The sequence below is a fragment of the Saccopteryx bilineata genome, chromosome 6 (assembly GCF_036850765.1).
Source record: "Saccopteryx bilineata isolate mSacBil1 chromosome 6, mSacBil1_pri_phased_curated, whole genome shotgun sequence".
NCBI classification, from domain to species: domain Eukaryota; kingdom Metazoa; phylum Chordata; class Mammalia; order Chiroptera; family Emballonuridae; genus Saccopteryx; species Saccopteryx bilineata.
In genome coordinates, this window is record NC_089495.1 from 157962786 (window position 1) to 157975376 (window position 12591).

The 12591-nt window shown below is 42.7% G+C and overlaps 1 protein-coding gene across 8 annotated transcripts in view; it reads left to right on the forward strand.

The window, feature by feature from the left end:
• The window catches only part of MAP2K6 (mitogen-activated protein kinase kinase 6), a 118177-nt gene that overhangs the window by 77223 nt on the left and 28363 nt on the right, over window positions 1-12591 (forward strand). For all 8 annotated transcript variants that reach the window (XM_066237370.1, XM_066237369.1, XM_066237368.1 and 5 more), the window contains exons 3-10: window positions 1747-1795; window positions 2398-2511; window positions 4121-4240; window positions 5396-5512; window positions 6546-6597; window positions 9621-9748; window positions 10659-10736; window positions 12141-12280. In XM_066237370.1, coding sequence (XP_066093467.1) covers window positions 1747-1795; window positions 2398-2511; window positions 4121-4240; window positions 5396-5512; window positions 6546-6597; window positions 9621-9748; window positions 10659-10736; window positions 12141-12280 — 798 coding nt within the window. The remainder of the gene's footprint in view (window positions 1-1746; window positions 1796-2397; window positions 2512-4120; window positions 4241-5395; window positions 5513-6545; window positions 6598-9620; window positions 9749-10658; window positions 10737-12140; window positions 12281-12591) is intronic.

The following is a 12591-nucleotide window of genomic DNA, read 5'->3' on the forward strand; positions in this document are numbered from 1 at the left end:
TGTTTTAATAACCCTTTAAACTTGTAAAAATCATTCTTAGCTGGGCCACAGGCTGTCCTTTGCAGAGCCCTGGTGTGAATACTAGACTCTTAGACCCAGAAGAGGTCTTACTCAATACCCTCCTTGGAGGACAAAAAAACAGGCGTGACCCCAAGTACTAGTGACCTTTCTGTTGCTGTTAAAAGGAAGAATGCTGAACAATAATAGCACAGGACTTTTTTATTGTTTATGTTTGTCACATATGTCAAGTAATAGTTGCCTTTAGTTCAAAGTTCCACTGCAATGAATATGTACAAATAGTGACAATGAAAGAAAAAATAGCTTTGGGAATTTTAAGAAGGAGAAATCAGATTTTTACTAATTTAATTTCTCTGGAGAGTGTTTCTGAAGAAACAGTCCCTGCTCAGAAATGCAAGATATATAAACACGTCACTGTTTTGTGTGCATGTGTGTGTGCATGCGTGTGTGTGTTTTCTGCTCTCTCCTTCCCTCCCAGGCCCTGGTTTGAAGACTGATTTTAGGTATTCTGTGCCTTTCAAGGGGGCTTCGAGGTGAGAGGAAGCTGGCCATGAAAGCCTGAGATTCATGTTTGTAGCTGTGTTTTCATTTCTACATTTCCCTTATTGTTGTGTCTATTTATTTCATTTCAGTAGAGGGGGTAGAATTATATAAACACCAGGTTTGGGAAACGTTGTCATTGCCAAAGCATCTTTTTCCCTCTTCCTTTTGTCTTCCCTCCCTGCCACTTCCCCTCGTGCTTCTCTGGAGACAGCCCTGGCATGGACAGCCCCTCTGTTGCTTCATTACTTGGCCACATTAACAGTAGGCTTCCTGGCATTTACTGCTTGTGTCGTGAGGTTTTTGGTGCATTTATTTCAGGAAAATGCTTTTCTAGGCTCCTTCTGAAGGGCACAGCCAAAGCCACACATCAACCCAAGCAGCACTGAAATCGTAGGAATAAATACACATGACGTGGCTGTGCCCTCCCTTCTGGAGACACAACGTCAGCAAATCTCTGGTTGCTGATGTGCCCCTTGGATAGTGTGCGCCCTGTGTGGAGAAGACCTGTCACTGAATTACACAGCCTGATAGAAGAGAAAGTATTCTGACCTGAAAATCAGGGGACCTGTTAGTTGTGACTCTGGACAACTTGTTTCACCTCTCTGGACCCTTTTTTCCCCCCATCTGTAAAGGCAGGGACTAGACAGATTTCGAATTCTTATGGTCTATGAATTTTGTGAGTTAAGATAACCATACTTAAAGTATCGTTTTCTTAAAAACAGTTGTAGCAAAAGTGTATGTGTGTGTGTGTGTGTGGGGGGGTTCGTCAGGCACATTGATATTCTTGGATGGAAAATAATTTGAAGCTTACTGGAATAATAGAATTATATAACTATATACATATGGATCAGACTTATTGGCGCTAGTAACTGTGTATCAGGCGTTCTGCTAAGCCCTTTACTTGGAATATTTTATTTCATACTTCTACTCCATGAGGTAGATATACTAATATCCTCACATTAAAGAAGAAACAGAAGCTCAAAGAGATTAAGTGATTTAAGTGATTGAAATCCAAATGTATTTTATTCCAAATCCCACACTGTTAACACCTATTTGCTCCTTTATTTGATTTATAAATTTCCTCTTTATGTCTAAGGAAAAATCTCAAATTGCATATGATTCGGGAAGGATATTTTTGATTAAAATCTCATGTTTTTTTCTCCCCCCTTCTCCTTTTTTCCATAGGCCACCTAGAGATTTAGACTCCAAAGCTTGCATTTCTATTGGAAATCAGGTAAGGAAGGTTGTGTCTGGCCCATTATTAATACCTTCACCATGTTACATATTTGCTTTCTGACTGCTCACTAAAAAATTTATGCTCTGTTATATGCTGTCACGGTCTGGGTTGAAAGTCTGAATTTAAAAGGAAGTAGTATGTGGACCTCTTGATATTTTTGAATGTCAAATTAAACCCAGGTTGTTTTGGTCTTGATGGAAGACATTTGAGAATAGATGATTCTTTTTGGGGGGGGTAACATTTCTCAAAGTCCAAGCATAAGTCTAGTTGCCATCAGTCTGTTCATGGGTTACACATGCATTAATGGAGACATGGCTGATGAACCCCAGTGTAGACAACTGAATATGAGCAGTTTCGAAGCTGACTTGGAGCTGGATCTCTCTGTCTTGCCTGTCACAAGCAGGTGGCATGCTGTGAGAGTCTAAACATCTCCTGATGCCCTTTGCTTTCTGTGGCTGCTTGGAAAAGCTTCTAGACGAGTAGCTTCTGGACTAGAAAGGATCCTTAGAATGTTGCAAGAAACCAGAGAGGACAATATAGTCTATGTCAAGTTTTTTTTTTTCCTCTCTTTGTTATTGCATGACTTTTCTCTCTTGCAGAACTTTGAGGTGAAGGCAGATGACCTGGAGCCTATTGTGGAACTGGGACGGGGTGCATATGGGGTGGTGGAGAAGATGCGACACGTGCCCAGCGGGCAGATCATGGCGGTGAAGGTAGAGTTGATGCTCCCCAAACATTTTCTCTCTGTGTTTCTGTTTGTCAATCCCAGTTACAAATCAGCTTTCTTTGTAGAAGCAGAGCAATCTTCAGTGGGGTGAAATAGAAAAGACTGTTTGTAGGGAACAGATAACCCTCTAAATGTGAGGAAAATACTTCTTAAACACCATCTAATACCACGTACAAATGAAAATTATCTTGATTGTCTCGAATTGTGTTTTTTTTTTTTGCCTATTAGTTGTTCAAATTAGAATCCAAACAAATCTGGTTGTTATGTCTCAAAAGCCTCCTCTGTTCTATATTCTATTTCTTTTAAAGAATTGTCCATGCATGACCAGGCAGCGACACAGTGGATAGAGCGTTGGACTGGGATGCGTAGGACCCAGGTTTGAAACCCCGAGGTCGCCAGCTTGAGTGCGGGCTCATCTGGTTTGAGCAAAGCTCACTAGCTTGAGCCCAAGGTCACTGGCTCGAGCAAGGGGTTACTCGGTCTGCTGAAGGCCCACGGTCAAGGCACATGTGAGAAAGCAATCAATGAACAACTAAGGAGCGGCAACGAAGAATTGATGCTTCTCATCTCTCTCCCTTCCTGTCTGTCTGTCCCTATCTGTCCCTCTCTCTGTCTCTGTCACACAAAAAAAAAAAAAAAAAAAGAAAAGAAAAAGAATTGTCCCTGAAAATCAGAAAATCAGAAATGAGGGAGAACATGGTCTCCGTTTGTGGAAAAAAGGAGGGTAAAATACATCTTGAGTGAATTTGCATAGTTTCTGCACTATAAAGATAAATGTCTAATCATTGCATATTTCTTGCGTGGGGCTGGAAGGACCTTGGAGAATCGCCATTTCTAGATGAATTAATAGATTTGGGCCATCGTTAGGAATTTGGATGGCCGATGACATGGATCCCTTTATTTTTGGAGAATGGGGGTATCTCACCTTTAGCTTGTAGAGTTTTAGTTTTGCTGCCTGCAGACTCTTCACTAAGTAGGCAAACAGTGCCAAAGCCTGGTGACCTAGATCGCTCCTGTGATTTCATAAAAAAATGGGCTATGTTTGCTGGTGGGAGAGGTTTTTCTTTTCTAAGAAGCACTGGGACAGGAATGAAGGATGTCTCTATTTCTGTTTGATTCCTTCTATTTCCCACAGCTGTGCCAGTTCTCTTACAGTTGCTGTTTAGTCCAAATATTCCTATTTGTTCCCAAAGAGTGGCTCCTGGCTTTTATTGTAGGACTCCAAACCAGCCGCAGAGTAATTTATACGGGGCCTCTTCGCACTGAACAGACAATACAATCAACCAGACTGTTTTTGTAACTTGGAAATATAATTTCCAGACATCTGCACATTTTCCAAAATATATTATCAGCTTTATTTATTTGTTTGTTTGTTTATCTATTTACCAGAGATTATTTGGGAAATTAAATTAATAACAACAGTCTTCCTTATTTTTCTTTTGTTACAAGTAACTAATCAGTGAGTGTGGACATGGGAAAGGTAGTTGCTAGAGGCTGGGCTATTTTCAGGATGGTACACTTTTAAGGTCCCTGCATTCTTAACTGCTTCATCCTCAGAGCAGTAACCATATATTTTCCCATGCATTCCCATTCAGCGGATCCGGGCCACAGTAAATAGCCAGGAGCAGAAAAGGCTACTGATGGATTTGGATATTTCCATGAGGACAGTGGACTGTCCTTTCACAGTCACCTTTTATGGCGCACTCTTCCGTGAGGTAGGTGATCCTTCAATTCGAACTGAAGGAGAACAGTCACTTCAAAAGAAGAGCCTCTGATCACATAAATGCCAGGCACGGTCACGGTGCTTTTGTTTGACATGTCTCCCTCCCTCTTGTGCTTGTTCATTGATAACATGATGCCCTGGTGCAAAGTTGGCTGGAAATGGTGGTATTTTCCAATGTGTTGAGCCCCGTTAAAGGCGCTGTACTCCCTTCTTCCTGTTTTGCTTTGTTCTTTTGGCAGAACTGTCTATACCAATTGTCTATACACTGATTTTGACAGAGTCCTTAAAATCTGAGCTATTCCAGCCTTTTGTCTACTTGCTGAACTGTAGGTAGCTTGCTTTTGTACCATACAGGTTTAGGGTTACTTCTTTGCTCTACCTCTGCTATTCACTTTACTATGCTATGGATTATGATGCTTCCACTCACTCTTAAAAGCAGCTCTTTGATTAACTATGGCCACCGCTCCGTGCAGGAGGTCAGACATGGAGTAGGCTTCTAGACGTAACTCCCATGGGGCAGTTGCAGTAAAGCCTTGGGTTTCCGGGGTTCTATAGCTTGTGTCTGTTAGTATTTCCATGCTAGTTTTCATTAAGGCAGGGGTCCCCAAACTTTTTACACAGGGGGCCAGTTCACTGTCCCTCAGACCATTGGAGGGCCGGACTATAAAAAAAAACTATGAACAAATCCCTATGCACACTGCACATATCTTATTTTAAAGTAAAAACAAAACAAAACAGGAACAAATACAATATTTAAAATAAAGAACAAGTAAATTTAAATCAACAAACTGACCAGTATTTCAATGGGAACTATGCTCCTCTCACTGACCACCAATGAAAGAGGTGCTCCTTCTGGAAGAGCGGCGGGGGCTGGATAAATGGCCTCAGGGGGCTGCATGCGGCCTGCGGGCTGTAGTTTGGGGACCCCTGCATTAAGGAGTAGGTGATCACATGCCAGTTCTGTTTGGCTATCTGCAAGTTTGCTCTTTGGAGATGATCTTGCTTGTTTATGAATTCCTTTGAGATCGTGGAGAGAAACCATGCACTTCCTCCCACAACTCAAGCAAGGAGCAGTTCTTCCTGACAGGTGTTCATTGTTTTTCCTTTTCTGTCCTCTCTAACAATCTCTGAACCAATTGGTCTCCAGGGTGATGTTTGGATCTGCATGGAGCTCATGGATACGTCGCTAGATAAATTCTACAAACAAGTGATTGATAAAGGCCAAACAATTCCAGAGGACATCTTAGGAAAAATAGCAGTTTCTGTGAGTACATCCTGAACCCTACAAGGGGAATGTGAGATGTCTGGGTCTCCTATGTCTTTGTATCCCTAATATGAAGGAACACTACCCTAGAACCATCAGTACAGGATTGAATGCAAGAGTGCATCTGAGGATGGATACAGGAACGCTTTTTTGTCCGAGCACTGTAGAAGATTCTCCCACTGGCTCGGTATGGAAAACTCTTAGTTCAAGTGCCTTTCTTTTTTTGTATTTTTCTGAAGATGGAAACGGGGAGGCAGTCAGACATACTCCCGCATGCGCCCGACCAGGATCCACCCGGCACACCCACCAGGGGGCGATGCTCTGCCCATCTGGGGCGTTGCTCTGTTGCAACCAGAGCCATTCTAGCACCTGAGGCAGAGGCCACAGAGCCATCCTCAGTGCCCGGGCCAACTTTGCTCCAGTGAAACCTTGGCTGCGGGAGGGGAAGAGAGAGACAAAGAGGAAGGAGAGGGGGAGGGGTGGAGAAGCAGATAGGCGCCTCTCCTTTGTGTCCTGGCCAGGAATCGAACCTGGGACTCCTGCACGCCAGGCCGACGCTTTCCCACTGAGCCAACCGGCCAGGGCCTCAAGTGCCCTTCAGTGGTGCATTCAGCTGCTATGACTATATTCCTGCTGTCAGTATTTTGATATTAGTTAAATTTTCATTTGTAGATTTTTACACAATTTCTTAGGACTAATTGGTATAGAAGAAAGCAGAAAAATGAAATGGAATGAAAGTTTTTGCCCTTAAAAGTGATTGAGGTTCAGGAAGGTGGAAAGAAAAATGCTGGAGGCCCAATGAAAAACAAGATAGATGAGTGGGACATACTCTCTACTGTGAGATGTGGTCCTCTTTGGTGGGCGGAATCCAATTTGTATAACTTCTTGTGTATCTTTCCGGAAAGGACCACCACTATTTGAGAAAATATTTCACCTCATGACCTTAAGTCAGGAATAATCAACCTGGATATACTTATCATTCAGTTTCTTTCTGGTTATGGGGCACATATATCTGCCTGTGTTTCTCTTGCAGATTGTGAAAGCGTTAGAACATTTGCACAGTAAGCTCTCTGTCATTCATCGAGGTAAGCATACATGGAACTACTTTGGCTGTTCCTTTTCTAAAGTTTGTTTCTTTTCCTTGAGTTCCATCCTGTGAGGGGTGAAGTAGAATTGAATCAGGCAAGAGAACCAAGGGGTTCTCCCTTGGGTCTGCATACCAAATCATAAAAGTACACGTTCTTTATCCTGTCCGAGGGCATTGGAAGACTTGAGCTCTATATTACACCTAAATTGGATATAGAATGCCTGTTACCAAGTCGAGCTGCGGGATCACCCCACTGATGACTTTATAGACTAAGGCAGTGGTCGGCAAACTCATTAGTCAACAGAGCCAAATATCAACAGTAAAATGATTGAAATTTCTTTTGAGAGCCAAATTTTTAAAATTTAAACTATATAGGTAGGTACATGCTTTATCGAGGTAGCGCTCGCACCTGGTGTTTTGTGGAAGAGCCACACTCAAGGGGCCAAAGAGCCGCATGTGTCTCGTAAGCCACAGTTTGCCGACCAGGGGACTAGGGTACAGATTCATTCAGTATTGGCCATCACCTGGAAGCTTGTGGAAATGCAGAACCACGAGTCACAAAACCAACTGACTCTTCATTTTAACAAAGTGGCTAGGGAATTCTTGTGCACATTAAAGTGTGGGAAGCTCTGGTACAAAGTGTAGACTTTTCAGACAGTAGGAAGCAGGATAAAATGAAAACAAATGGATGGATTTGTCTCTTCTTTCTTTCCTTCCTTCGCTGTCTCTCTTTCCTGTTGACCTTTTGCCTCTTCCATCCATCTACCCATTTATCCCTTCTCCCATCTTTTATCATCTGTGTATCCACCCATTTATCTCTGGTAACCATTTTTCCAGCATCATAGCGCACTGTATTCTTACAGCACTACACTGGGTGCCCTGAGAGGTAGCTGAGAAGAAAGCGTATTCTTATTAAAGTTCTATATGGGAATCCTTGATAGGAAAATAAGCAAATATACAGCAAACCCATGAGAACATGCTACATATTCTTATTAAAGTTCTATATGGGAATCCTTGATAGGAAAATAAGCAAATATACAGCAAACCCATGAGAACACGCTAGAAATACTAAAAGTACCAGATGTGGAAGAAGTATAGGTAGCATGTAAAACGAGGAGATGATCGGCACCGGTGACTGTGGTCAAGGAAAGGTCCTTGGAAGAGATATGCTCGACTAAGGTCTTGAAAAAATTAATGTAAAGTATCGACAGCTAGCAGAGCATTGTCATTTGGTAATTTTTTATATTCTCTGAGCTAGGAAATAATTAATGTACAATACCTCAAGAGTATGCCTATTGTTAGTGTTAATATTAAAAATTGGAAACATAAGAAGGAGGGAGAGGAGGAGAAGAAAATGGGATGGAACCCGGATAGGAAGAAGAATGTGGGTTACCAACAGGTGTAAAACTGATTGGTAAGGGTTTGTTTCAAAATTATGAAACATGTCATTCATGTTAGAGAATGTGTATCAAATTTAAAAAATAATGAGATGAAATGTGTATATCTGTTGTTCTACTTAAGGGGAAAAGTACAGTGTGTTGGTAAAGTCATGAAAGCTGGTCACAGGAAAGCAAAAGACGATAGAAATGTGAAATCTGCACCAAATAAAAGGAAAACTCTCCCAGTTTCATACCTATTCAGTGCAGTTCGATGTGGGCTCATGCACAGATTTTTTAGGGCTCCTTAGGTAGCTATCTCGTATAGCCTCTACAGACTCGTCACTGACTGATGGCCTACCAGAACAGGGTTTCTCCACCAAACTGCCAGTTTCCTTCAACTAGTTATCCCACCGAGTAATGTTATTCCTATGTGGCGGCGCTTTGTTATAAACGCGCCGATATTCACGTTGCACTTTGGTCACGGATTCAAATTTAGCAAACCACAGAACACACTGAACTTTCCTCTGTACCGTCCACATCTCGACTGGCATGGCCGTGGGCTGCTCTGCTGTATACACGGTGTTATGTCATCACCTGCGCATGTGCACATGCTGCCACATCATCCTACAGAAACTGGGAGGGTTTTTCTTTTAATTGGTACAGATTTCACATTTCTATCATCTTTTGTTGCTTTCCTGTGACCGGTCAAAAGTGCACCATGACTTTACAGACACACTGTATAAGGCATAATTTCAAAAGTTTTTAGAATAACTTTTTTTCTGATTAAATGTGCTTTGTGGAAAGTGTCTCAATGAAACAATTAACTATAATTTCTAATTCCATCACCCAGAGATAACAACGGTTCACCTACTTGGAAGTGGGTGGATGTCTTATATCTTTTCAGGCTGAAGGATTCAGCAATAGCCCTTCATCTACATGTATGTTCTGTGATCAGCCTCATGGTCTGGAATATCTGAGTTTATGATGAGTTCCACACTGTGAGCTCTGAAGCACCTCTTGACAGGGCTTCAATCAAGATTGATTGTTTGGTTAGGGTTTGGTATACTGTTATGTCATGGTATGCCTTCATTCCATGATCTATTATTCTAACAGTAGAAACTGGGCTTTTAACAATGACATTATTGCCATAAGAACACTTAACACGAGATTTACCATCATAACAAAAATTTAAGTGTACTGAATAGTATTGTTCATTATAGGGACAGTGTTGTACAGGAGATCTCTAGAACTAGTCATCTTGCATAATTTGGACTATGCCCGAGGATTCGGGCATTTGATTCAGAAGTAGTTTTTCAAGTTCTTACTACCTGATTGGGGTGGGGGGGGGAGGAGGACGATGATATACTGATGGGAGATGAAGATGATGAAATAGAGGAAGCAGTTCTTATCCATTGATGAGTTCACAATCTACAAGAAAAGGAGACACAGAAATAGAAAATCAAGTTGAAAGGAATAAGAACTACAGTATGTAACTGAGTCAGGAATGGCATTTTGCATTTTACTTTTCTGTCGGGCATGGGAAAGCTGAGGGAGAAGTGGAGGTTGCAGGCCCTCTGGTGGCAGAGCAATGAAACTCCACAGGAGGCTGAGACGGTGAACCCGTGGTTGTTCTTGCTCTCAGATGTCAAGCCTTCCAACGTGCTGATCAATACGCTGGGCCAAGTGAAAATGTGCGACTTTGGAATCAGTGGCTACCTTGTAGACTCTGTTGCTAAAACTATTGATGCAGGATGCAAACCGTACATGGCGGTGAGTATTCAGATGGGGGGGGGGAGGGTTATGAGAAGGCAGCCCGAGTCAGGAAATAGGGATTGGAGGGAGAAATGCAGTGTAACTAAGGTGCAAGAAATATTCTGCATCTCCGGTTTTCTTAAAAATTTCAGGTCTAAAATCCTTAGTCCCTTGCTTCATTCACCTGTATAATTAAAAAAAAAAAAACAAGCAAAAAAAAAAAAAAAGGCACATTGTTTGAAAACACATGTAAAGAATGTGTACAGCCCCCATCGTTTCCCACCCGGAGTGGTGGGGGACTGTTCCCTTGTTTGCTGAGGACAGAGCAGTGAATGACATTGAAATTACCCAAATAAGTCAGGTTAGTCCTGAGAGAAGCTCCTAGCCGTGAAGAGTCATTGTCATTAGCAGAGACCTTGGAACCCCCTTTCACTTAAAGGAACTCTGCTGTATTCATTGTTGAAATGGACTTGTGCTTGGAATGGAAAACCTTCTTGTTCCTGTTTAACAAAACGTGTTTTGTTTGTTAACACCAGGCGGTAGCCCAGTGACTTGCTGATTTTTTTCTTTAAAATTTTTTTATTATTACTGAGTTCTGTACTGTTGATATTTTTAACAAGGAGGATTCTACCCTGGCAAAGTAGCTTTGTATCTTGTTTCTTCTGAAGGAAAATTGAAATTCACTTTGCATTGTCAGGAGACTTTGATTTATTATTGTCTCCAAGAAAAAGACTAACGTAGAATGAAAAAAAAAAAACTGGAGAGACATTGATATTCATCACTGTTCATGAGTCTTCTTGGCCCGAGAGGCAATGTTAACAGCTTCAAACAACTCGCTTGCCAGCGCCGGCCACCCCCACCCTTACCCCCAGAGACTCCATTGAGCTAAGAATGTCATCTCAGTTGTCTTCTTCTATCTCTTTTCCAGCCTGAAAGAATAAACCCAGAGCTCAACCAGAAGGGATACAGTGTGAAGTCTGACATTTGGAGTCTGGGCATCACAATGGTAGTGTATGATGTCTATCGTGGACGATGAGGTTGTGGGCATAAGCTGGAGTGGGGCGGACTTTGAGATCGAGAGGGGCCAGTGCCCTACACGCTGGTCTTGGCCATCCTTCCTGCATGAGACAGCAGGAGAGTCCGAGTGACGATGGTCTGCAGGATGGTGTAGAAGAAATACTAAACCTAGATTAGGCCAACCCAGTCTTTCTCTTCCTTCCACCTATAAGTAGTTGTATGCCCTTGTGTAGAGGAGGGGTGCATGTGGACAGTAGTAGTGTCCTCATCTGTAAAAAGAGAGAGTCTGACTCTAGTTCCTGATAGTTTTCTTAAAATTAAATCATTCTAATTGAGGTACAAGGAGGCTTCTGTGACTCAAGGAACGCTAAGGTGCATGGACCCTGGGAGAACTGTGTTATCCAGGACGCAGGCTCAGAATGTGGTTATGAGAGGTCCTGGCGATGGAGGTCAGGTGGAGCTAAAAGATGTGATACAATAGAGTAATGTCCTTAGGCACAGCCCTAAAGTTGTATGATTAGTGCCTTGTCACTGACTTCGGTGGTCATCCACGCTCAGGGTGTCACCAAGGTCTGGAGTTTTCCACTGCGGCCCTGGCTCTTTCTCAGGCACGGCAGCTGACTGAGTCCCACGGGCTATTTCACATTCTTGTCCAGAAAACATGTGACCCTCCCTCTAACGGCAAATTGGACTTTGTTTCCCAAATAAGATCACTCTTCTGGTCCCCGGTTGTTTTTATTTCATTGCAGTGAGGGGCCAGTAGGTGGCAGCAGGTGTACATAACAGCTCTGTAAACATCCTGGGCGAGGGTCACTGTTCAGACTATAAACAGTTGAAAACCTGCAGGGCAGCCCGGTGAGGAGGGAGGAGGGGTAGGAAGTGGGGGTGGAGAAGCGTATGGGGGGATACATGGTAATGGATGAAGACTTGAACCGGGTGTGTGTGTGAACACAAAACTGTGTACAGAGATGTGCTGTAGAATTGGGCACCTAGAACGTGTATAATTATGTTACCTAGTGTTACCACAATCCATTCAATTAAACTTGAAAAAATATATAAAGAAACAAGGAAGGTATCAATAAAAGAAAAGAAAGAAGAGAAAACCTGGTTGCTTTACATCCCAAAGCAACTGTTGACTTGTCATTTTAAAGTGCCACAGTGGATTTTCAGGAGGAACCAGTTTTAATTAGGCTTAGTAAGATGATATTTGAAAACTCCTTAGCCCTTGGAAATGGCGGAAGTTTGCTAGAGAACATATTAATTAATTTCCCCCTGAAATTTTGCTTGAACATCCCTTTTGCTCCCTTCCGCCGGTTCTCCTGAGAGAAGACGCAGTGCGTTCCATGAGGGACCTCTGTTTCAGCCGTTGTCTCCTTGTGTTCCTCCCCTCTAGATTGAGTTGGCCATCCTTCGGTTTCCCTACGATTCGTGGGGGACCCCTTTTCAACAGCTCAAACAGGTGGTAGAGGAACCGTCGCCACAGCTCCCAGCAGACAAGTTCTCCGAAGAGTTTGTTGACTTTACCTCACAGTGGTAAGACAGCCTTGGCTTCCAGATGCCAGTGTTGAGGAGGAGGAAGAGTTCTCATAAATTTTCCTCCCTCAGGTTTAATCCATTCTGCATACATCCATTCCGAAAGCATTTATGGAGTGTGCCCTCAGTGCCGGAGTGGCAGAGATGACTCTATCCAGTCCCCGCCCTCCCTGAGCTCAGAGTCAAGTAAGGGAGTCTGACCAATCAATAATGATAGTACAATACGGCAGGTCCAGTGATGGAGATATTCGTAAGGTATGTGGGCAACTCAGAGAAAAGGCATTAGAAGAGATCCTGAGCTGAGACTATGT